At 40.7% G+C, this 25,561-nt stretch overlaps 1 protein-coding gene across 3 annotated transcripts in view; it reads left to right on the top strand.

Moving 5' to 3' along the window:
• The first annotated feature begins 3,688 nt into the window (after nucleotides 1-3,688).
• The window catches only part of ACSM1 (acyl-CoA synthetase medium chain family member 1), a 59,121-nt gene continuing 37,248 nt past the window's right edge, over nucleotides 3,689-25,561 (top strand). Inside the window, exons 1-7 of one of the 3 annotated variants that reach the window (XM_025371504.1) lie at nucleotides 3,689-3,723; nucleotides 4,957-5,109; nucleotides 5,327-5,565; nucleotides 8,826-9,036; nucleotides 11,841-12,048; nucleotides 19,334-19,474; nucleotides 20,418-20,577. In XM_025371504.1, the coding sequence (XP_025227289.1) occupies nucleotides 5,374-5,565; nucleotides 8,826-9,036; nucleotides 11,841-12,048; nucleotides 19,334-19,474; nucleotides 20,418-20,577 (912 nt within the window). In that variant the 5' untranslated portion in view covers nucleotides 3,689-3,723; nucleotides 4,957-5,109; nucleotides 5,327-5,373. Of the gene's footprint in view, nucleotides 3,724-4,956; nucleotides 5,110-5,311; nucleotides 5,566-8,825; nucleotides 9,037-11,840; nucleotides 12,049-19,333; nucleotides 19,475-20,417; nucleotides 20,578-25,561 lie in introns of those variants that run through there. The other 2 variants (XM_025371503.1, XM_025371502.1) reach the window with 2 other exon arrangements.

Here is a 25,561-nt window from a genome sequence, read left to right as displayed (position 1 = left end):
ATCACTGGTCATTAGAGAAATGCAAATCAAAATCACACTGAGATACCATCTCACGTCAGTCAGAATGGTGATTATAAGAAAGTCAGGAAACATTTGGGAGGCCAAGGTGGGCACATCACAAGGTCAGGAGTTTGAGACCAGCCTGGCTAACATGGTGAAACCCCATCTCTACTAAAGATACAAAAAATTAGCTGGGCAGGGTGGCGCATGCCTGTAATCCCAGCTACTTGGGAAGCTGAGGCAGGAGAATTGTTTGAACCTGGGAGGTGGAGGTTGCAGTGAGTCGAGATTGCACCATTGCACTCCAGCCTGGGCAACAGGGCAAGACTCTGACTTATAAAAAAAGAAAACTCAGGAAACAATAGATGCTGGCAAAGCTGTGGAGAAATGGGAACACTTTTACAATGTTGGTGGGAGTGTAAATTAGTTCATTTTTGTGAAAGACGGTGTGGGGATTCCTCAAGGACCTAGAACCAGAAATACTATTTGACCCAGCGATCCCATTACTGGGTATATACCTAAAGAATTATAAATCTTTCTACTATAAAGATACATGCACATGTATGTTTATTGCAGCACTATTTACAACAGCAAAGACTTGGAACCAACCCAAATGCCCATCCATGATAGACTGGATGAAGAAAATGTGGCACATATACACCATGCAATACAATGCAGCCATAAAAAAGAATGAGTTCATGTCCTTTGCAGGAACATGGATGAAGTTGGAAGCCATCATTGTCAACAAACTAACACAAGAACAGAAAACCAAACACTGCATGTTCTCACTGATAAGTGGGAGTTAAACGATGAGAACGCATGGACACAGGAAAGGGAACATCATACACCAGTGCCTGTCAAGGGGTTGGGGGAAAGGGTAGGGAGAGCATTAGGACAAATACTTAATGCATGTGTGGCTTAAAACCTAGATGATGGGTTGATAGGTGCAGCAAGCCACCATGGCACATGTATACCTATGTAACAAGCCTGCACATTCTGCACCTGTATCCCAGACTTAAAGTAAAATTTTTTAAAAAAAGATTCTAGTTGGGTCTATCTGGCTCTGAAGTTTCTTTTTAAAAAATTATAACAGCCACCCTTTGAAAAGCACTTGCTGTATGGTAGACATTGTCAAGTGTCTTCCGAACATTATTTCAAATCACTCCTTCCACAGTATATAAGTCCATGCAAAACTCAATCTGAGATGAGTGGGGAAGTCATCGGTCAATTTATATGGCATGGTTGAATGAAAATAAAACCACACTGGAATTTTCTATTGTCATCAATTCCAGAGTGTGGAGAAGCATGGCAGAAGGATAGAGACAGCCTATAAGCAGGAAAAACTAGCTTAAATAAAATCAGGATTCAAGTCCTATTCCTGCCTTCTACAGCGTCTGTGACTTTGTACATGCTATATAATCTTTTCAGCTTTCGTTTTTTTCATATATAAATTAGGACCTACCATTTATATTATTGAAGAAGTCAAAGGCTGAGATTCATCCTTGATTCTTTTCATTCATTCCCTGTCAAAACCATCAACAAGTCCTCCTAAGGTTACCTTAAAGATCTATCCCACATCCATCTGCTTACTTCCTTCTCCAGTGCCATAACTTTTGTCTGAGCCACCATCATTACTTGTTTAGTCTATTGCAGTGCCTCCCAACTGGCATCCCCACATCCATTCTTGCCTCCTTAAAATATCTTCTCCACAGAATTGCCAGAGTGGGCTTTCTAAATGCAAATCTGACCTCTTTTTCTGAATGTTTTACTTTCCTGTATTACTTTATTTCAAAATCAAGTCACCAAGAAAATGAGTTACTTAATAGGATCATGTTTCTTTCCTCTTATGTCTTCACAAGACTCCCATGCACCCACCGATTGCACTTAGAATAGAATCCAAACTCCTTATTATGCCCATAAAGATTCTTACTGGCATGTGTCCTGTTTGTGTCTCTGACCTCACACTTTATCACACTTCTCCTCACTCAGTAATCTGCCATTCCAGCCCCCCACCTATGCCTTGAAAATGTCAGCCTCAGGCTTTGCACTTCCTGTGCCTTTTACCTGGAGTTCTTTTTCCCTAGCTGGCTGCTTCTCCTCCTTCAGGTCTCAAAATGTCACCTCTTAAGGGAGAACATCCTTAGCCACCTCCCCACACTTGCACCATCATATTGCCCTGTTCTGTTTTCTTTTTGGCAGTATCACCATTTGAAATCCTCTTGCTTAATTAATTGACTTTTTGCTTATTGGTTTTTGTCTTTCTATCATAGGCATGTAAATGTCTTGAGAGCCCCAACCTTGTCTTATATGTTCAAAGCACACCTAGAAGATGTTCCTTAAATATCCGCTGAATGAATGAATATATCATAGGTTTTCTATAATAACCAGAGGATAGCAAGTGCAAAAAGCTGAAGTTGGTAGGATATTTAGCTACATGAAGTCACTCAGAGAACAAGGCTGATAGAGACTTTGCCATTTTATGATGTCACTATCTCCATATATGGTTTCCAGGAGCATTGAATAGGGGAAGAGAGTACAGAAAACTCATACTTGCTCTTAAATAAATGCCCTAGACCAGAAGTGACTTGTATCACCTCCACATGGAGTTTATTGTTTAGAACTAGAGTTTAATGGCCTCACTCTAGCTTTAAGAGAGGTTGGGAAATGAAGGAGGAGCACGCATAGAATGTTTGGAGAGTTCTCCTTTGTCTGCTGTATACCCCTTGCTAAAGATGAGAAAATTGAGGAAAAGAGGGATAAGAAATCTGCTCAATGCCACAGAACTGGTAACTGGTAAAAGCTGGACTCAAGCCCAGGCTGCCTGGTGCCAGAGCCTGTCTTCTTGTCCATATCCTCATGTTGCAGTTCCACAGGGGAGACCTACTGAGATGCAGACAGTGTGTCAAGGGCTTTTCCTCCTGTCTCCATTCTTTTCTGAAAAGTGACTGCTCCTTTTGCTTCAGTAACAGAGGTTTTTTGTTTGTTTGTTTTTTGTTTTTGTTTTTGTTTTGGTACTTTGATGCTTTGGGTGTTTAAAGTTTAGCTTACCACAGACAGTCAACTAGCCCTGCCTTCTCAACTCTCCAGTGACTGGCCACAGAAAGCTAAACATTAAACACCTGAAGTATCATAGCTTGCCACACGGTCCTGTCAGGGATGTCCTGGGTGTCTCCAGAAATCTTTAGCCATGACTTTGATCAGAAATAATTTCTTCCCAGATTCAATGAAAACACCGGAGATCCCTCATTCTCCAACAATACCCCAAAAATGGCTCCAGTAGAAAAGTCATAGCACAAGCCGCTACCTATTACTACCTCGGTTTATCCAGTGCAATATCACTATCAACCCTCCATCTAAATGCCTGCTCCAGGTGCTTTACTGGCTTGGTGTCACATAGTCCTTTCAATGATCCTATGCGACAGATCTTATTGACAAATCCCGCTTCATGTTACAAATGGCAAGACCAAACTTTGAAAGGAAAATGGTTCACCCAAGAGCTTTCTTGTTAGTGCCTGAGGTTGGACTTCAGCTCAAGACTTTGGGATTCCAAAGACCCTGCATTTTACCAGGATACCAAATTGTTCCTCTGAGAATCCCAAGTGAACAAAAAGAGCCAACATCGATTATGCCCAGCACCGTGTGCTACGTGCTTTTTAGAAACTATTTCATCTAGTTCTTTCATGTAGTTCAAACAAATGAAGAAGTAAAGAAAACAGCCTGGAGGTAGGCATTGTTGTTACCGTTCCTATTTTACAAATAAGGTAGGTGCTGGGCGCTGTGGCTCATGCCTGTAATCCCAGCACTTTGGGAGGCTGAGGGGGGCGGATCACCTGAGGTCAAGAGTTTGAGACCACCCTGGCCAACACGATTTGGAAGGCACAACTGATTGATTTTGGTGGGGATTTATCTTCCCCGCTGAGGAACCACAGGGCAGAAAGAGAGAGACCAACTGTCCTTCACCTCTGTCTTACCTGGTACTGTTTAGGACACAGCTGAGCTAGGTTTCTAGTTTTAATTAGAAACCCAGTCTCTACTAAAAATACAAAAATTCACTGGGTGTGGTGGCAGGCACCTATAATCCCAGCTACCTGGGAGGCTGAGGCAACAGAATCACTTAAAACCAGGAGGCGGAGGTTGCAGTGACCCAAGACCATGCCATTGCACTCCAGCCTGGGTGACAACAATAGATTCTGTCTCAAAAGCAACCAAAAACCAATTAAGGAAGGTAAGGCCAAGAGCAAGGAGGTCCACAAAGATCACACGGAGGTTAAGTGGCAGACCTAAGCTCAAACTCAGACCTTTCTGTCTCCAGACCTCCAAAGCCCAGGCTCTTATCTATTAGGCTACGCTGCCTCTCAGCTGTCGTTTAAGGGAGACTATGGGGATGTAGGGCTGGGAAGGGGGAGCAGGTTAGCCATAGAGAACTGGTGAAAATGCACCATAGGACCTGGTTCATTCACACCCCTAGCCATGCCACAGGAATTGGAGGTGACTTCGTATACATGGTTTGTTTTTCTTTTTTTTTCTTTTTCTTTTTTTTTTTTTTTTTTTGAGGTGGAGTCTCATTCTGTCACTCAGGCTGGAGTACCGTGGCATGATCTTGGCTCACTGCAAGCTCCACCTCCCGAGTTCACGCCATTCTCCCGCCTCAGCCTCCAGAGTAGCTGGGACTACAGGTGCCCGCCACCATGCCTGGTTAATTTTTTGTATTTTTAGTAGAGGCGGGGTTTCACCATGTTAGCCAGGATGGTCTCGATCTCCTGACCTCATGATCTGCCCGCCTCGGCCTCACAAAGTGCTGGGATTACAGGCATGAGCCACCGCTCCTGGCCAACATGGTTTGTTTTTCTAACTGATTATCTCTCCATGGAGGCCTGTAATTGTTTCTGTCATATTTTACTGAGCATCTCCTCCCCCTACTGAATTACCCAATTCCTGACAAGTTCTCTGTTCAAGGTCCCCCTCTGCTGTGGCCAGAAGCCAAGTTCTGCTGGGTGCACATTCCTGTGGATCACCTGATCAGAGAGAACTGAACCTACAAAAGAGAGCTCAACCTCCTTTTCCATACCTACCCGGGACCTAGCTCAGCTGTGTCCTAAACAGTACCAGGTAAGACAGAGGTGAAGGACCGCTTCTCTCTCTCTTTCTGCCGTGTGGTTCCTCAGCTGGGAAGATAAATCCCCACCAGAACCAATCAGTTGCCTTCCAAATTCTGGTGACCTGAAACAAAGCTATAATTCTAGCAATTAACCAAAAACATGCATCCGTTTCAGGGAGAAAGTTTTGGATACACAACCAATCTATTAGCTATCTCTTCCCAAGGCAGGTGGTGACTTGAGAACTCTGTGCCCGGTTTCTGAGGACTGTTTCACCATGCAGTGGCTGATGAGGTTCCGGATCCTCTGGGGCATCCACAAATCCTTCCACAACATCCACCCTGCCCCTTCACAGCTGCGCTGCTGGTCTTTATCAGAAATTGGAGCCCCAAGATGGAATGACTATGAAGTCCCGGAGGAATTTAATTTTGCAAGCTGTGTTCTGGACTACTGGGCTCAAATGGAGAAGGTAAGAGGACCGCCGTGATGATGATATAAGAACAAGGGTGGCCTCACTTTCCTTATCTTGCTCCTGCTAGGTTGAAAGGTACAGAAGCAAAATTGCTTCTGCCTCAACTTATCAATGTTGTGGAAGAAGCTTATATTTCAAGTTTCTATTCCCAGCATGGCCATTTCCTTACTTCACTGAGCCTCAGTGGTTTCATCTATGAAAAGGGGAATTAACTCCTTTAAAAACAAAAAAATAGGTAAATGTATCTTTTGTTCAATCAGGGTATTAAAATTGTGACCTATTGTGGGATCCAGCCAGCAGCCCACAATGCAACGGGGCTCTCTCTTTGTTCCCAGGTGAATCGGCAGGTCGAGAAATAATAGACACACACAAGATAGTGAAAGCTGGGTCCAGGGGGGTCACCACCTTCTGGTCCCACAATGCCAACAATGCACTAGATATGCCAGCATTTATTATTAAGTTTAGTGAGGTCAGGGGTAGGTTAGTGAGGGATTTAGGGTCATTTGATTATGAGGTGACATGGTCACATGAGGATGAAGTAATTCTTTAACATAACATCTGTATGCAGAATTACAGTGTACAGAGATAAGAATTTACAATATAGTGTGTGCATCAGTAATTTCTAACATAGCCTTAAAACAGGAACAGCAGTAACAGTTACAGCCAAAGCTGGTTACAAACAAATCATAGGAACAGGACGTGAAGTTAGACCAGAAATTCTCAGAAGGGAGTATGCCTTAACCCTAAAGAGGCCTAGAAGAGCCGTGGCAAGATGAGGGCATTTATAGCCCTATCTTCTATATGGACAGGCGCCCCCCATGCATCCATTTATGGGCTCTCCACGAGGGTCACGTTCCATTCCCAGAGCTATAAACATCTGCTTTTCTGGGATAGGAATCTTGGTGATGTGAAACCTCCCTGACTGCATGTCCATTCATAGGCTCTCTGCAGGGGGAAGCACATCACGCGCTGTTGGCTCATTCTGGCAGTCCAACCTGGCATTGTCTTTACACAATCCTGCATGCAATTTTGTATTTAAAATAATCAGGAGCATTTCATCTTTTATTCCGTAGCAATAGTTTCAAGGGGTCTCCCTATAGTGACCAAGTGCAAAGTTCTGATCACAAGGTCAGCAAATTCATATTAGTCTGAGTTCTCATCTTCAGCGAATGGGACAGTGTGTCTTAACTGGTGTTCATGTCATCAAACTTGGGCTTGACTTGAGACTGCACCCAGAGGAGGGGATAGACCACCTGAATGTGCACATGAGTGTCTGACACATTTACCTATATTACGCCATCCATCTTTCCATGAGGATGGCAAGTCTAATTAGATTCCTCTTTGTCAACTACCTACTTGACTGTGGCTTTAAGGTATGTCAAGAAAAACCAAGCTCTGTGTCTTCCAGAAAACCCCAAGTGCTTGGTTTGTCTTCTCACAGGACACAGACCAAGAGAGAAGCCGTAGTGACATGAGGAGTCAGGGTAGACAATGGATGGTGTTTCCAGCTACTAACTCCCAGCTGCCAATATGGTAGTGTAAAAAGTCACCCAGCACTGTCTTTGAACCAAAGAGAGAATCGCCCTGAAATGGAATTGGAGAGTTTATGAAATTTTTAAGTGTTCCATGAACATGTATTCATGGATTACTCTCCAAAGCCTATATGTCTTTATGACATCTTCCTCCCCACTCCCTTCTTTTTCTTTCTCTGAATTTGCATAGTAACCTCAAGAAAAATAAAACCGTCAGTTACAGAGAGCATTTTTATGTGCCTTGACAATCACCTTGCATTTAATAATCTGATTCGATGGATACTGTTATTGTCTCTATTTCCTTGATGAAGAAACTGAAGATCCAAGGATATAACTAACATGCTGAAATCACATGTCTAATAAGTGGGACAACAGGGTTCGGGTCCAGGCCGTCTGATTTCACAATCCATTATTTCACCTAGTCTCACAGTCTAATGATGCCAAAATATCTCCGCCTTAAGAGTATAAATTGATTTTTTTCATTGCCCAGACTGGAAATCTGGTTGAGAATTTTTGAAACATGACATGGGTTGGAGAGGAAGGAAGTAAAAGGAGGAGGTGAATGGGTGAACATGACTATATAAACTTGAATAATATAAACACAATTTTGCTTTTCAAAATTAATATTATACTATAAGCATTTTATTGTAGAAACAATTCTAAAAGTTTTTCATTGATTTTATCATATTCAATCACGTAGAAGTAGCTTAATTTTTGCAGACAGCAGGTAGTTGGATTTTATTTTTTTATCCATTCTGCCAATCTATGTCTTCTGGTTGGGGAGTTTAGTCCACTTACATTTAAAGTAATTGCGGATAGACAAGGATTTACTATTGCCATTTTGTTAATTGTTTTCTTGATGTCTCATAGCTTTTTTGTCTCTCATTTCCTCTCTTACTCCTTTGTGTTTAGTTGAGTTTTTGTAGTGATACACTTTGATTTTCTTCTCATTTTCTTTTGTATATATTCAATAAATATTTGCCTTGTGGTTACCACGGGAATTAAATATGATATCTTGTAGTTCTAGCAATCTATTTAATACTGATAACAACTTAACTTTAATCACATACAAACACCCTACTCCTGTGACATTATAAGGCCAATAATGAAAATTAAATGTAAAAATCCTTCTCCTTTACAGTTCTATCCCAGCCAGCCCCCACACACACTTTATGTTATTGATGTCATCAATAACATTTTTGTATATTGCTTAAGTAACATTTATTTAATATATATTACAAATATATGTTAATAAATTAACATATTTATAATTATTTTATGATTTATTTTTTAAATACTATAACAAATAACAAGTGGAGTTACAAACCAAACTTACAATAATGTTGATTTTTACATTTGTTCATGAATTTATATTTACAAGAGAACTTTATATTTTCATATTTGAGTTCCTCTCCAACATCCTTTTATTTCACCTTGAGGACATCCTTTAGCATTTCTTGTAGGGCAAGTCTAGTGATAGTTAACTTTGACTTTTGTTTATCTGGGAATACCCAACTTTCCCCCTCACTTTTGAAGAACAGTCTTTCTGGATGTAAAATTCTTGGTTGGCTTTTTTTTTTCTTTAAGCACTTTAAATGTTTTAAAATGGGATCTCAGTCCTTACGTTGTGTTCACATCGGAACGTGACTATGGCTGTGGATTAGTTTAATAAGTGCTCTTTTTCTTTGAAGCAGAAAGTAACACATAATGTATGGTCTTGACCAGGAGGGCAAGAGAGGTCCAAATCCAGCCTTTTGGTGGGTGAATGGCCAAGGGGATGAAGTAAAGTGGAGCTTCAGAGAGATTGCAGACCTAACCCGCCGCACAGCCAACATCCTCACACAGACCTGTGGCCTGCAACAGGGAGATCTTCTGGCCTTGATTCTGCCTCGAGTGCCTGAGTGGTGGCTGGTGGCTGTGGGCTGCATGCGAACAGGTCAGTGATGCAAGAGGGACCTGGTGGACCTCAGGGCTGTCCAAGAGCCTATGTTTCCTGAGATATTAGGTGCTGTGCACCCAGCCTGGCACTGACACAGCTTTGAAGCCCTAGCCCCAGTTTCTGTGCTGGGACCACAAAACAAGGCTTCCTGCCCTCTGGGAATTAACAGTTTAGTTGGAGACAAAACAGTTTCTCTTCTCTGTACCTCCTTTCTTCTTCACAGTCTTTGTCTTTCTCATATTCCCTCACAAATTCTTTTATTCTTTCTTATTCTCTCCCTCACAGTCTAACATTCATACACTCTCAAGTGCAGTGCCAAACTTTCTCTCATACACACACACACAAACACACATACACTTTCTCTTGCACAGTCTCAGGTACTCTTACCTTTTTAAAGATTCATTGATTGTTAACATTTTTGCCATATATGAGCACTCTCTCCCTCTCTCTTTCTCTCCCTTTCTCACTGAATTATTTAAGAATCACTTGTGGGCATTGTGACACCTATGAACACCAGGTAAACATTCATAAACACAAAAGCAGGCATCTGATAAGATCCAGAATATTCCACAGCCTTTTCTGCATGACAGTGACATTTTTGAAGAATACAAGTTATATTGTAGAATATATCTCCAAATTTGTATTTCTGACTCTTTCTTTGTGATTATATTCAGATTAGACACGTTAGGCAGGAGAATTACAAGGACAAAGTTGTGTTTTCCTCCGTGCATCACATCAGGGGGTATATTCTGAAGTCAGTTTGTTCCCTCTTCAGTTATACTGTTTCATCACTTGAGTAAGGTGGTTTTCACAGAAAACCTTTATCCTTTACAAAGGCACAAATTTTCCTTGTAATTAATAAATAATTCATGGTGTGATCCTTAAGCGATTGTGTGAATATTCCTGTTCCCTAACTGTATTCCACATTATGGTTTGGGTATCTAGTGATGATTCTTTACTGAATTGAATATTACCATGTTGGTTTTACCTGGAAATTTTCAATTTCTGTCAGTCTCTCTACATTTATTCGTTAGAATTCTTATGTGGCGATTTCCCTTCCCCTTTTAATGACCTATTTTTTATCTGTATAAATTAGTCAGTAAGTCACAGATTCTTTCTTGAATCACTTCTCTCATTTTATCATGTGTACAGCACTCTGCCACACTGTTGATCATATTTTCTCTCTCTCCATCTCATATTCGCTCACAAATAAAATAGGTGATTCATTCAGCCAGATCATGTGAAATCAAGAAGTAATAAAACTGGTAGAAGGAGTCTAGAGATGAAAAGCCATGTCATCTGTGGACCTATAAGATGGTCCATGGGAAATCTAAGACTTGGCCAGGGGTGGTGCCTTAGGCCTATAATCCCAGCACTTTGGGAGGCCAAGGTGGGCGGATCACGAGGTCAGCAGATCAAGACCATCCTGGCCAACATTGTGAAACCCCATGTCTACTAAAATAAAAAAAAAAAAAATTAGCCGGGAGTGGTGGCAAGACTCCATCAAAAATAAAATAAAATAAAATACTTGAGCTGAGCCCTCTGGAATAAGAAAAATTAAAGAGGATTAGAAACAAAAGAAGGGCATTCCAAGCACGGGGTGAGGAGTGGCCATTTTGAAATAGAAAATAAGTTGTGGGAGACAAAGATGGAAAGAAAGCAGCATCTTCAAAGTCAGGATGAGAAGTGTGGTGTTTTCCTGGAGAGAGGGCACAGGTGTTAGTGCAGAGGAGAAATGTAGAGAGGCCAGGCATGGTGGCTCACACCTGTAATCCAGCACTTTGGGAGGCTAAAGCAGACAGATCACTTGTGGTCAGGAGTTCGAGACCAGCCTGGCCAACCTGGTGAAACCCCATCTCTACTAAAAATAAAAATTAAAAAAATTAGCTGGGTGTGGTGGTGGACACCTATAATCCCAGCTACTGGAGAGGCTGAGACAGGAGAATTCCTTGAACCCAGGAGGCTGAGGTTGCAGTGAGCTGAGATTGCACCACTGCACTCCAGCCTGAATGACAGAGGGAGACTCCATCAGAAAAAAAAAAAGAAAGAAAGAAAGAAAGAAAAAGATAAAAAAGAAAGAAAGAAAGAAAGAAAGAAAGAAAGAAAGAAAGAAAGAAAGAAAGAAAGAAAGAGAGAGAGAGAAAGAAAGAGAAAGAAAAATTTAGAGGGGAAAAAAAGTCAGTGTTTATGGAACTAAGCAAGTAATAATATGGAAGATGGGTAGCAGAAAGATTCAAAACTGCTGGTGGGATGAGAATCCAGAAGGAAACACAAAGACTTGAGCTCATTGTTGGCGATGTAGATAGAAGGGAACACAAAAAAATTCAAAGGACAATGTGGTGAAATGCAGAATGAAGGAAAGAGGGGACATTCAAGATGACATCCAAGGAATGACAGAAAGGGGAATAAGAAGGGAAAGACTGGGGAGAAATGCAGCTATTCTTAATGTCAGAGACATTGTCCTGTTTACATCTATACTTCCAGATCCTGTGTAAACATGTGTAAAGCAGTGTCCACCCATTTTTTGGCTAGATCCATTTACAGGAGAAAAGATTAGGGCAGGACTTTCAAATTTTAATGTGCAAAAGAACCACTTGGAAAACTTGTTAAGATACAGATTCTGATTCTGTAGGTTTGAAACAGGGTATGAGATTCTGCACCTGGATAGTGCTGCTGCTGTTGTTCTGTGGTCCATACTTTGCATAACAAGAGGTTAGGGGATTTCAGTGCAGACAAGCCAAGCCTAAAGCCCATGATTGTGAAAAAGAAACCAAAACTATCAGTTCGTTTCTCATCCCCAGGGATCATTTTCATGCCTGCGACCATCATGTTGAAGGCCAAAGACATTCTCTATCGACTACAAATGTCTAAAGCCAAGGGCATTGTGACCACAGATACCCTTGCCTCAGATGTGGACTCCATGGCTTCTGAGTGCCCTTCTCTGAAAACCAAGCTCCTGGTATCTGATCACAGCCGTGAAGGGTGGCTGGACTTCCGATCGCTGGTTAAGTGAGTTTCCGGTCTGATGAATATGGTCTCTGAGTACAGGTGTTGTGGGATAATTTAGGAATCAGAGAGACTGATGGATTGAGGAGGATATATTCATTTAGGTGCACCGGCCCAGTCAGATTAACATCCAAAGGACTGAGCCCCGAATGAAGAGTCAGGTTACCTTTTAAGCATTTCGTGGGGTCGGGGGGGGAGATCTGTGCAGGGGGAAGCATATTACAGAAGCAAGAATCAAAGACAGTTATTCAATTGAGACATGCATTACCTCATTTCTTACTTTTCAAGGAAAAACATGTTTTACAACTTGAGTTTATCTGTCTAGTGACCTTACAGCTGCACAGCTAGAGAAAGAGGGTCTTCACAATGCCTGGGAAAGGGACAGAGAAGTCTCACTAGCTACAGACAGACAAACAGGCAGTTAATTTTTAAAGGACTCCACCTCTTTCTCTTCCTCAGGGGGAATTGGGTTTTCTTACATACAACTGAGTTTTTACTTACACATTCTTTAATTTCTTTAAATTCCTGTTCCATTTCCACCCTTTGGTGCTTTTTATAACAAAGGTGTTAATAGAAAGCACCACTATTTGCCACCTCTTTGCTGAGCTGAGCTTCTACTGGCAGTGGCTGATATTTGGTTAATGCCACGAACTGTGCGGTAGTGTGTTGAGTTATTACTGCCTCTATAGTTGGCCGAATGCCCCTAATAAACAGGGGTAAAAGACAAGGGAGGATGAGGCAGATGCCAAGAATAAACAAAAACCCACCAATGAGGGTTTTGAATCCGCCAAAGTTTGGGAATCATCCTCCAAACAAAGAATCCAGGGACCATCTGGACCAAGTCTGAACTGGAACATGGGCCAACTTGTTCATTCTAGCTCTGATTTCCATGACAGCCTGGCCATTATTATCAATTGCTAGGCAACAGTTGGTTAAATTAAATTTTCCACATACTCCTCCTTCTGAAACTAAGCAATAATCTAAAGCCAATCTATTTTGATATATAGCATTTCTCATTTGTGTTGCTTGTATTGCCAGTAAATCTAGTGCCCTTGATGTTTCATTGGTTATAATTTCAAGGACTGCCTGCAACCTTATGATGCACTTGAGCATATAGATTGGGGTGTGGTACCCTCATGACCCATCTTGCACCCAGATAGCTGGCCTATAATATTTAATGATTCTTTCAGGAGACCATTGATTTATCTTTCCAGTCTCCTATGTCCACATCTTTTTTGACGTTTGTGTCTATTTTTGTGATTATGCTCTTCTAGTTCTTCTTTTATTTTCTTCATTGACTGGATACCCTAAGAGTTCCCCTTGCTTTAGAGGAATTAGAAAGACGGATGGCTTGATTGTTCCTACACACGTGCCCCTGTCCATTTAGCTGGCAGTTGCCAATATGCCCATACTCCACAGATCCAATATAGGCCAGAGGGTGCTTTCCAAGCGTTTGGAGCCTGTAGCTGATGCCAAGTGTTGGTTAGGGTAGCGAATCGAGAGAAAGGATTTGGATCTGGTAAGCAGGAGTTGTTCTGGGCGTTTCTCCATAGAGTTTTGTTTTTAGTCTCATCATAATACTGTTGCCCTAGGCAGGTTGTTTCTCCTACTGCCTCTGTGAAAGCCTTTCCCCATTGGGCAATACAGTACTTTCCAATTTTGGAGGTTTTTAACAACCAAACACTGGCTGAGGCTGTTGGTTCACTGGCAGGGTTAGGTAAAGTGAAATTATCTTGTGGCATTAATTCCTTTGCTTCCCATGGCCACTGCTTCCCCATATTAGTTCCTCCACATACATAGCATGAGGAAATTCCTAAGCTGCCTGCTATGTTTTCAGCTAGTTGAGCAAATAAGTTTTGGTTGGTGGGGGAAGCTCAGGCACTGACTGATCCAAATGCTTATGAAATGACTTATAGACCTGGAATTGTGGGGTTGGATGTATTTGAGTCCTTCTAGTCTTTTTGACAAGTAGTATGTAGCAGGACGAGCCACAGACAAAACCTCTCAGACACTGAGTTGTAGAAGGAAGGGCTCTATTCAGCTGGGAGCATCATCAAGCTACTGCCTTAAAATCTGAGCTCCCTGAGCACAAAATCTGTGCACAATTTCTGTCCCTTTTAAGGGCTCACAACACTAAAGATTTCACATGAAAGGGTCATGATTGATTTGAGCAAGCAGCAGGTACGTGACAGGGGCTACATGCACCAGTGGTCAGAGTGAAACAGGACAAGACAGGGAGTTTCACAATGTTCTTCTATACAATGTCAGGAACATCGGTTTCTAAGTCATGAGTTGATTTTTAACTACTAGGTTTAGGCCAGGCAGACCTGGGCCTGGTTCCGGGCCTGGCGCTGGGCTGCCTGTCTTTAGTTTTACTTCATTGTTTTTTCTTAAAACAGATACTGAGTATAAAACAATATAAAACAATATGAGAGGGTCTCTCTCTTTCCTCATTCCCCCCGTTTGAGACTCTCACTTTTTATTAGTGGGAGTTCTCACTCTTATTTTTGCTATTTATGTCTTTTTGTGCAATAGACTGATAGTGATTCATATAGTACACTTGTGCTGAAGCATTTTGGTGAACTAAGGTAGTGATGAAGATTTTTATCATTTGAAGAAGTACAGGTAGCAAACAAGGGAGCAGTAAATAGGTTTTTATTACAATTGTAACTTTTATTATAAGAGTTTTAAATCCTCCTAGTGCTAGGAACTAATTTTTAAACATGGCTTCAGGGTCAAATTTGTGCTACTCTTGTACGGGCACATGTGACTATGTCTTTAACTACTTGCCTTTGATTATTTATGTGTAGACAGTAATTAGTAAGGTTAAATTTCTTATAGACCTCTCTTTCTGCTGCTAGCATGTAGTTGAGAGACAATGTATTTTGATAGATAGCATTTCTTATCTGAGTTTCTTGCCAGGCCAGAATAGTCAAGGCATGACCGATTTTATTAGTGGTGATTTTTAAAACAGTTGCAACTGTATGATTCAGTTGAGCATATAAATGGGGGTCCAGTATTCTCATGAGCTGTCTTGTGTCTAAGTGGCAGGCCTATAGTATTATATAATTTTTTAGGAGGTCATTTATCATTTTTTTAATTACCTATGGCTATGCTTCATTTTCCACGGGAAGCATAGACAGGGAAGCCCGGAAGTTCACTTGTTTTTACGGGCAGTAAGAAGAAAGATGGTTTAATAGTGCCAATAATACAACCACCTGTCTACTGGTCAGGCAGCTTAGCATAGGCTCTATGTCTACATATCCAGTATAACCCGGTGGGGGCAAACTAGTCCTGGTGGAATTCTGGGTGGGACTGTTTTTGCGGTACTATTATACAGCTTTTGCCTAAGACAACTAAGCCACCCTACAGGATGAGTGAATCCTTTTTCTTTTCTAGCTATGCAATACTGTCTAACAATTGAGACTTTTAGAACCTAGAGATGATCAGGATAATTCTTTTGGGCCAGGAATTCATCAGGAACTGGGTCTGTAGGCACTAATTCTCAGGCTTCTTATGGCCATTGATCTCATATTACAGTGTTTTAATAAACATAACATGAAGTAACATTTAGAGATGGGCTACATGCTCCGCTAATTGCAAAAACAAATTTCTGTTTTTTCCTGGAGTCTCTGGTACTGGCACATTTAGTTTATCATAGAAAGTCTGAAATACTCAGTCTGGAGAGTGTCTTTGAACCTCTCTTTTTATCAGGATGCTTACGCTAGGATCTAATCTTTTTAAATCAATGCCTTATGCTACGTTGGGTTTTTTTTATTATTATTATTCTGAGGGTTTTGTGATTGCTAATTTGAAAGGGTTGCAGCTCCCACTCATGCAGGAGGGGCTGACTTTTTCTTCTTGGAGCTAAACAGGATCTTTTTTTTATTTAATTTTTTTTTAAGTAGCCCAAGTGACACAAGACCAGTATTGACACATTTCATATAAATACGATTCTTGACAGATATACTTACTTTCTGCTGTGTAACTTTTGTTTTTCAACCTAGAGAACCGCATCCCATCCCATGCTGCTTACTATTAATAGTGGCACAGGTGTCAAATTTTAAGGTTACATTTTAGGGGACCCCTCTTTCTTCTGTTCTAGCTATTACTTTACTTGTGTCACTTAGAAAAGGACCAGAACTTAATTTTATTTTAAAAACTGTGATCATGGGAGGCTTAAAATGGGTCATAACACACATCAGGTTGGTTATTTCCTAGGTTACATACTTTGGATAGAATAGTATTATACAAACAAGTTTCTTTTAGAGTCCTGGGACACTTATAACAACTATAAAATAATAGGACTGTAGCAATCTTTTGTCCTACCTCAGTAACTTGACGTATATACTGGGAACAGCCCTCAGTCTGAGGAAGGCCAGTTGAAGTCCTTACTGTACAAGTCCAAATTTTAAGGAAAATGAGTCCCACGATGAGTTTCCTCATGCTTCGGCCATGCGTGGACCAGTCAGCTTCCAGGTGTGACTGGAGCAGGGCTTGTCGTCTTTTTCAGAGTCACTTTGCAGGGATTAGCGAAGCTGTTCCCATCCACGTACAGCTCCCAGTCTACAGATGTTTAAGGATGGTCTCAGAGGTTAGGCCCACTAGAATAAACTGAGTCCAATGCTTTTACCCAGTTATGTTTAACTGGAATCTTTGATACCAGGAGCAAGGTGGCAGGTTTAGGGTGTTGCAAACTTTAATGGTTATGCGGGGATTTTTTACAGAGCAAGCTTTGGTATCTAGTTAGTCTAGCATTGATTAGCTAATGGTGTCCTTTGGTATTTATTAAAATCACCACAGCATGGGCGGCCTTTATATTTAGGTTTTGCCTAAGAGTTAGCTTATCTGCTTCTTGTGCTAACAGGGCCATTGCTGTCGGGGCCCTTGGACATGGGGCCAGGCTTTGGAAACCCCATTTAGTTGTTTTGAGATGGGCCACTGGCCTTGGCCAGGGCCCTACAGTCTGGGTTAAAACTCCAACTGCCATTTTTTTTTTTTGACACATAGAGTGTAAAGAGTTTTATCAGGTCGGGTAGCCTCAGGGCTGGGACTGATGTGAGTTTTTCTTTTTAACTTATGAGAAGCTCATTGCTGTTGGTTGTAATAGATGTAGTTTATTTAATATATATTTTTATTGACTGTCATTTACCAAAATATTGATTTAAATTCTGTAACTATTTGATCTCAAGCTTTAGATTGATCTGGTATTTCTTGTGGTTAATTTCAAGGTAAAATTGATCTGGTATTTCTCCAATTGCATCTAAATAGATGTCAGAGTTGAAAGACCTATAAGGGGCTTCTCTCACTTTACGATGTCTTATTATTATTATTATTATTATTATTTCTGATTGACAAAATGCCAGGGTGAAAAGGCATAGCCAAATGGACTAAAGTGCAAGTGCCACTCCAGTTATTCGGCAGAGTGTCCAGTAAAGGTCCACCATGATACCACCACACATCCGCTCAGGGATGAACAAGGGCTGACTGATTGACAAGCTCTTGAAAATTCTTAAGCTCACTGCATCTCTTCAGGTCTCCAAGGAATACTAAGTTTCCTCCTTGCCGTGAGAGACATGAAGTGAACTTAGTGTTGGGAGACGGAAGCTGGATGGCCCTTGGGGGCTGACCCGCAGGGTGCCGGACTTCCGGATATAGCAGAAAGAGCTTGACACAACTTATTACTCCAGGCTGCAGAATCCTGGAAAAGAGCTACCATGCAGCCCACCCCTGGTTGACTGGAGAACCACCTTAGTGGAAGGGGGACAATTAGGGCCTCTGGCCTGCCATGTGCACAAGCATAACAATTACTTTCGTTTAACGTGCAGATGGAATATTTGATCCATTTCAACCAGGCATTTGCATCTTGGTATGCTGTCTTAATTGCCAAAGTTTGTTTTAAGTCTTTAACTTCTATGATCTTCTAGTAAAATGAACGTTTTCTTTAGCACCTATTTTTATTAGTTTTTAGACCGAAAAAAAAGCTAAACACCATTTTATATTTAATAATGCTGTTTGTATGATTTTTATACCAGCTAAGCTAAATTTTACCTTTATATTAGTGTGTTATTAATTTTAATAAAACCTTGTAAACATATTTATCCAATTTTTCATGTTTGATCATAAGGTAAGATTTTATAGAATCTTTTTAATGTTTTATAATTTTTGACACACAGAATTTTCTTTACAATTAACATTTTAAAACCTGCTAAAACTTTAAAAACAATGATTTTTAACCTCTTAATGTAGGTAAAAATCTACATTCTTATGCCTCCTTACAATCTTTTTACCAAAGGTACATTTTACTTTTCTTATACACCTTGCACATAAACTGTTTCTTCAATAGTACTCAGGAGGCCTTATTACTTTTAAATTACATATAAATTACATGATATTTTTGGCATGAAGTTTTTTTATAACATTTTTTTCTTTTATGACTTTCACAGACAGTTTTTTTTGACATGTCTCAACTTTCTGACTTATTATGAACATTTTTTTAAAAAAAATAACAAGTTAATTTATTTCAGGACAAGAATTTACTATATAACTTTTTTTTTTTTTTTTTTGAGACGGAGTCTCACTCTGTCGCCCAGGCTGGAGTGCAGTGGCGCAATCTTTGCTCACTGCAAGCTCCACCGCCTCCCGGGTTAACGCCATTCTCCTGCCTCAGCCTCCCGAGTAGCTGGGACTATAAGCGCCCACCACCATGCCCGGCTAAATATAATTTTTTTACTCTCACCCTTTCTCTCTTTCTCTTCCCCACCCCTCATCACCAAGGTCACAGAGTTTAATTTTAAAAAACAAGCTTAGCAGTCTGGTTAAGGGCACAGACTAGGGTGCAGACTGAGTTTGAATCCTGGCTCTGCCACTTGCTAGCTGTATATTACCAAGCAAATTACCTAACCTCTCTAAGTCTCAGTTTCCTTACCCGCAAAATGGACATGATTAGAGTAGTACTCACCTCCTAGGGTTGCTCTGAGTACTGAATGATTCATATTTGTAAATCACTGAGAGCATTGCCTGGAACATAGCAAGTGCTATTTAAATGTTCATTAAATTACTTAAAGATTCGTTGTATTTTACCAATTTTTCAAATTAAAAAATGCTGGTCCGCATGTCCAAATCACCCATCAAGTCCCTGTGATGCCTAACACCGCGAGAGCCAGTTTTCCTCTAGTGTTGCAAACTCCCAGTTTCCCGTCCATGCCTTATGTTTCTTTTGCTTCCCCAGAAGATGAAGATACAGCAATAATGACTTTTTTTCCTTTTGTCTTGAACCCCTTTGCAGATCAGCATCTCCAGAACACACCTGTATTAAGTCAAAGACCATGGACCCAATGGTCATCTTCTTCACCAGTGGGACCACAGGCTTCCCCAAGATGGCAAAACACTCTCATGGGTTGGCCTTACAACCCTCCTTCCCTGCAAGGTAGGAAAGAGGGCACCGACATAGAGGCTGGATCCCAGATGTGGGATAAGTGTGTGTGTGTGTGTGTGTGTGTGTCTTGGAAAAGGAGCTGTAAGTAGAAGTGACTCCATCCTCCTTTTCCCTTTCACTCTCTTTGGTTCAGACCTCTCAGGGTCTGAGAGGTGAAGGCTGGGGGTCCTAAATGTTTGCTGACAGAAGCCTCAGAGCAACAAAGGAGGCACATTTAGGTTCTATCAGAGCATCTTCATAGGAGGTGTGAGGAAATGTGGGTAGAGACAGCACACATTCCACAAGCCACACACATGACAAACCTGACAGGGCTTGCAGACCTTGTAGTAGGTTTTGGACTTTATTAGGAAAATAGTGGGAAGATACTGAAGGTTTTTTAGGGAGGAGGAGATCTGATCAAATCTGTATTTTGATAAGATCACCATGGCTACAGGATGGAGGATAGATTGGAGAAAGTTAGAATAGAGTTAAGGAAAAGCAGTTAAAGGCTCCTAGTCTAATCCAGGTGCAAGCTAGTAGGGCATGGACCAGGTGCCAGAGATATGATGGAAATTAACACAGTTGAGATTTCAGGAAGTAGAGTGAACCAGATCTGCTGGCTAAACATGGGAGATGGGAGGAGGTCAAGGACGATGCCAAAGTTTGGGGCTTGGACAACTCCATGGACAGGGATGACATGTCTGGATACAGAGAACACTGGAGGAGAATCAGTTCAAGAGAGGTAGTATGATTGAACCAGTTTCAGTTGTACGTAATCAGGAAATATTTGGCAGTACACCTTTGAGACCTGGCCTGAGGGTGGTATGGAGCCCCACACAAATCACATGAACTGAGAGTGAGAGGGGTGGGTTCATAGCTAAAAACCAGAGTGCGGAACGCCCTTCATCACATCGGCCATGATCACACAGCTGAAGCCACTGCATTTTGGAGTTAGCAGGAAAATACGGAGCCTGAAGACATCTGATGTCTCCTGGTGCCTGTCAGACTCAGGATGGATTCTGGCTACCATGGGGACCATGGTGGAGCCATGGACAGCGGGGTGTACAGTCTTTATCCACCATCTGCCACAGTTTGACACCAAGGTCATCATACAGGTAAGAAGACTCAACTTCCACTATCAGCAAAATTCCAGAAAAAATCCATGTTTCCAGGCCAAAAGCTGGACCTTGCTAAAAAAAATAATAATATTTTATTAAGCAAAGAAGCCTATGAGCCTAAGATGATCCTGTGCCTGGGCTTCTCAAAGTGTGAAGCACTGAATCTGAGTCACTATACCCGAGTGACATCAAATCGTGACCTTGAAGAAAATGCATATTACCGGGCCATCCACCAGACCTGTAGATCAGCCTTTGTGGACTTGGGACCCAGGATGTGCATTCTGAAAAATTAAAGCAAGCACAAGTCCAAGTCTCCCAGATCCTGGACCCTGATGCTGCCAGGGACAAGCAGCTGGTGTGTGTGTGTGTGTGTGTGTGTGCGTGTGTGCGTGTGTGTGTGTGTGTTCTTACTCAATATGATGAAATGTTTAAAAACAGCCCTTGGAATATGACAGATCTAGCTTCTTATCCCACCTTTGAAATTAACTAGCAGGTTACATACCACTCTGAGCATCAGTTTCCTTATCTGCAAAATAGGACTTTTAATAATTACTACCTCATTGGTGGAACTAGTTTACAGTCCCACCAACAGTGTAAAAATGTTGCTATTGCTCCACATCCTCTCCAGCACCTGTTGTTTCCCGACTTTTCAATGATCGCCATTCTAACTGGTGTGAGATGGTATCTCATTGTGGTTTTGATTTGCATTTCTCTGATGGTCAGTGACGATGAGCATTTCTTCATGTGTCTGTTGACTGCATACATGTCTTCTTTTGAGAAGTGTCTGTTAATATCGTGGTGATTCCTCAAGGATCTAGAACTAGAAATACCATTTGACCCAGCCATCTCATTACTGGGTATATACCCAAAGGATTATAAATCATGCCGCTATAAAGACACATGCACACATATGTTTATTGCGGCACTATTCACAATAGCACAGACTTGGAACCAACCCAAATGTCCATCAATGATAGACTGGATTAAGAAATGTGGCACATATACACCATAGAATACTATGCAGCCATAAAAAAGGATGAGTTCATGTCCTTTGTAGGGACATGGATGAAGCTGGAAACCATCATTCTGAGCAAACTATCTCAAGGACAGAAAACCAAACACCACATGTTCTCACTCATAGGTGGGAATTGAACAGTGAGAACACTTGGACACAGGAAGGGGAACGTCACACACTGGGGCCTGTCATGGGGTGGGGGGAGCGGGGAGGGATAGCATTAGGAGATATACCTAATGTAAATGACCAGTTAATGGGTGCAGCACACCAACATGGCACATATACATATGTAACAAACCTGCACGTTGTGCACATGTACCCTAGAACTTGAAGTATAATTTTAAAAAAATTAAATAAATTAAATAACAAAAAAATGATTACTACCTCATAAAATCTTAGGTAATATTAATGAGATGATAGAGGCAATATGTGTAAAGTACTTAACCCTGACATCAGCACATAGAAAACACTCTATCAGTGGGAGCTGCTGCTGCTGTTTTTAAGATGAGTACATCATGATGACAATTTAAGTCACCTGCATGAACTCCTTCTCTATATGCCCCTTCACCCCAAAATTTTCTTTATGTCTCCACTCACATCCTTGCTTTCCCTCTCAGAGGCAGACCTTGCCCTCCACCTCTCAAAATCCACCCGTTCTGCACAACCACCGCAGAGTTCTATCTCCTGGCCTTGGAGAAACAGTATTTCTTTATTAATCTTTAATCTACTACGCATTTTCTCCTGTATTTTCAGTCTCTCACTTTTCGCTAGTTTTACACCCTCAGTCCATAAACATACTCAGTGTACTTATCCTAAAATTCCTCCCTTTAAACCTGTTATACACTGGGTCAACCCACCTTTTCCAGCATAATACTAAACTTCACCAAAGAACATTCTCCATTTGCTGCAGCCACCTCTGCTTCACCTAGCCTGCTCCTGAATACTGCAGTCCTCCAATGGTCTGCCCTAACTGTTCCTTTTCTTTCTAAGCAATTTCCTTCACTTCCGTTTTCCTCAGCAAGCACATCAATGCAGGTGGCTGTCAGGACTGTACCTAGGGTCTAGTCTCCCCGGTTCAAGCTGATTTTTTCAGGCTAGCAAAACATTTCCAACCTGCTAGTTGGTAAAGCCCATCTGATCATTCCTCCAGAACGTCAAACTGCACTTCCCATATCTCATTCCCTGCCTCTATATCAATGCCTCCTCCTGTGTCACCATCATTATTTTCTGTACCACATTCTGCATCTGAGACTTAAAGCACCACAAACAAGACTGACCTCCCTTCCCACCCTCATGCCTAATTCTCCTGCTGCTATAGAGAGTGTCCCAAAAGGTCTTTATGTATTTTAAGCCTTAGTAAGTGTTTAAAGTTTAAAATGCTACAAATTTACCAAAAAAGCATTTGCATTACTATTTCCCGCTTACTATTTTTATGAATTATTCATAATAATTTTTAATTTATATATTGTATTAGTCCATCTTATTGAAGACTAAGACAAAAAGTTTTTTAAATTTTTGATTCAGAGGGTGCATGTGCAGATCCATTACATTAGTATATTGCATGATTCTGAGGTTTGGAGTAAGAATATTCTCATGACCCAGGTAGTGCATATAGTACCCAATAAGTTTTTCAGCCCATGACCCCCTCCCTCTCCCTCCCTTCTCATAGTACCTATTGTTATCTCCAGCATCTGTTGTTTCCAACTTTATGTCCGTGTGTACTCAACGTTTAGCTCCCACTTATAAGTGAGGAAAAGTGATGTTTGGTTTTTTACTCCTGCATAAATTTACTTAGGATAACAGCCTCCAGCTTCATCCATGTTGCTACCAAGGACATGATTTCATTCTTCTTTACGGCTGCATAGTATTCCATGGTGCATATGTAGCACATTTTCTTTATACCAATCCACCATTGATGGGCACCTAGGTCAGTTCGATGTCTTTGCTATTGTGAATACCACTGCCAATAACATATGAGCCTATGTGTCTTTTTGGGAGAACCATTTATTTTCCTTTGGATATATACCCAGTAATGGGATTGCTGGGTCAAATGGTAGTTCTAAGTTTGTTGAGGAATTTTCAAATTACTTTCCACAGTGCCTAAACTAATTTGCATTTCTATCAACAGTATATAAGCATTCCATTTTCTCCAAAGCCTCACCAGCATTTATTTTTCACCTTTTAATAATCACCATTCTGATAGGTGTGAGATAGTATCTCACTATGGTTTTAATTTGCATTTATCTGATTAATGATGTTGAGCATTTCTTCATATGTTTGTTGGATGCTTGCATGTCTTCTTTTGAGAAGTGTCTGTTTATGTCCTTTGCCCATTTTTTAAATTGGATTATTTGGGTTTTACTTGTTGATTTATGTTCTTGAAGATACTAGATATTAATTCTAATTAGACATTACATATTGGAATCTACAAAGAACTTAAATTCTTTGTAGAATCTGGATATTTGATTCTGGATATTGTCAGATGCATAGTTTGAAAATATTTTCTCCCACTCTGTAAGCTATTTACTCTCCTGATAGTTTCTTTTGTTGTGCTGAAGCTCTTTAGTTTAATTGGGTCCCACTTGTTAAGTTTTGATTTTGGTGCAATTGCTTCTGGGGACTTAGCCATAAATTCTTTGCCAAAGCTAATACCCAGAAGAGTATTTCCTAGATTTTCTTCTAGGATATTTACAGTGTAAGGTTTTATATTTAAATCCTTACTCCATCTTGAGTTGATTTTTGTATACGGTGAAAGGTAGGAGCCGAGGTTTATTCTGCTACATACGGCTAGCCAGTTTTCCCAGCACCATTTATTGAATAGGAAGTCCTTTCTCCATTGCTTATTTTTGTTCACTTTGCTGAAGACCACATGACTAAGAGCTGTGAGTTCTCTATTGTGTTCCATTGGTCTATGTGTCTGTTTTTGTACCAGTAATGCTGCTTTGGTTACTGTAGCCTTATGGTATAGTTTGAAGTTGGGCAACATGGTGCCTCTGGCTTTGTTCTTTTCACTATTCAAGCTCTTTTTGGTTCTATATGAGTTTTAGAGTAGTTTTTTTCTAATTCTGTGAAAAATGACATTGGTATTTTAATAAGGATAGCATTGAATCTGTGCATTGCTTTAGGCAATATGGTCATGTTAACAATATTGATTTTTCCAATATATGAGCATGGAATATTTTTCCATTTATTTGTGTCATCTCTGATTTCTTTCAGCAGTGTTTTGTAGTTCTCCTTGTAGCCATCTTTCACCTCCTTGGTTAGATGTATTCTTAGGTATTTCATTTTTAGTAGTTGTTGTAAATTGGATTGTATTCTTGATTTGGCTGTCAGCTAGAACATTGTTGGTGTATGGAAATGCTAATTTTTGTACATTGATTTTATATCCTGGAACTTTACTGAAGTGGTTTATCCGTTCCAGGAGCCTTTTGGTAGAGTTTTTAGGGTTTTTTATGTATATAATCATATCGTCAGCAAAAATAGTTTGACTTCTTTTCTATTTGAATCTCTTTTATTTCTTTCTCTTGCCTGATTACTTTAGCTAGGACTTCCAATTCTATGTTGAATAGGAGTGGTGAGAGTGAGTATCCTACTCTTTTTCCAGTTCTCAAGGGGAATGATTCCAGCTTTTGCCTGATCAGTGTGATGTTGGCTGTGGGCTTGTCATAGATGGCTATTATGTAGAGGTATGTTCCTTCAATGCCTCATTTATTGAGGGGTTTTATCATGAAGAGATATTGGATTTTTTGAAAGCTTTTTCTGCACCTACTAAGAGGATCATATGGCTTTTGTTTTTACTTCTATTTATGAGGTGAATCATATTTATTGATCTGCATATGTTGACCCAACCTTGCATCCCAGGAATAAAGCCTACTTGATCATGGTGAATTAACTTTTTGATATGCTGTGGGATTCAGTTTACTAGTATTTTGTTGAGGATTTTTGCATTTATGTTCATCAGGAATA

The sequence above is a fragment of the Theropithecus gelada genome, chromosome 20 (assembly GCF_003255815.1).
Source record: "Theropithecus gelada isolate Dixy chromosome 20, Tgel_1.0, whole genome shotgun sequence".
NCBI classification, from domain to species: domain Eukaryota; kingdom Metazoa; phylum Chordata; class Mammalia; order Primates; family Cercopithecidae; genus Theropithecus; species Theropithecus gelada.
The sequence above is the reverse complement of the archived record's forward strand: the minus strand, read 5'-3'. Positions and strand labels throughout refer to the sequence as shown.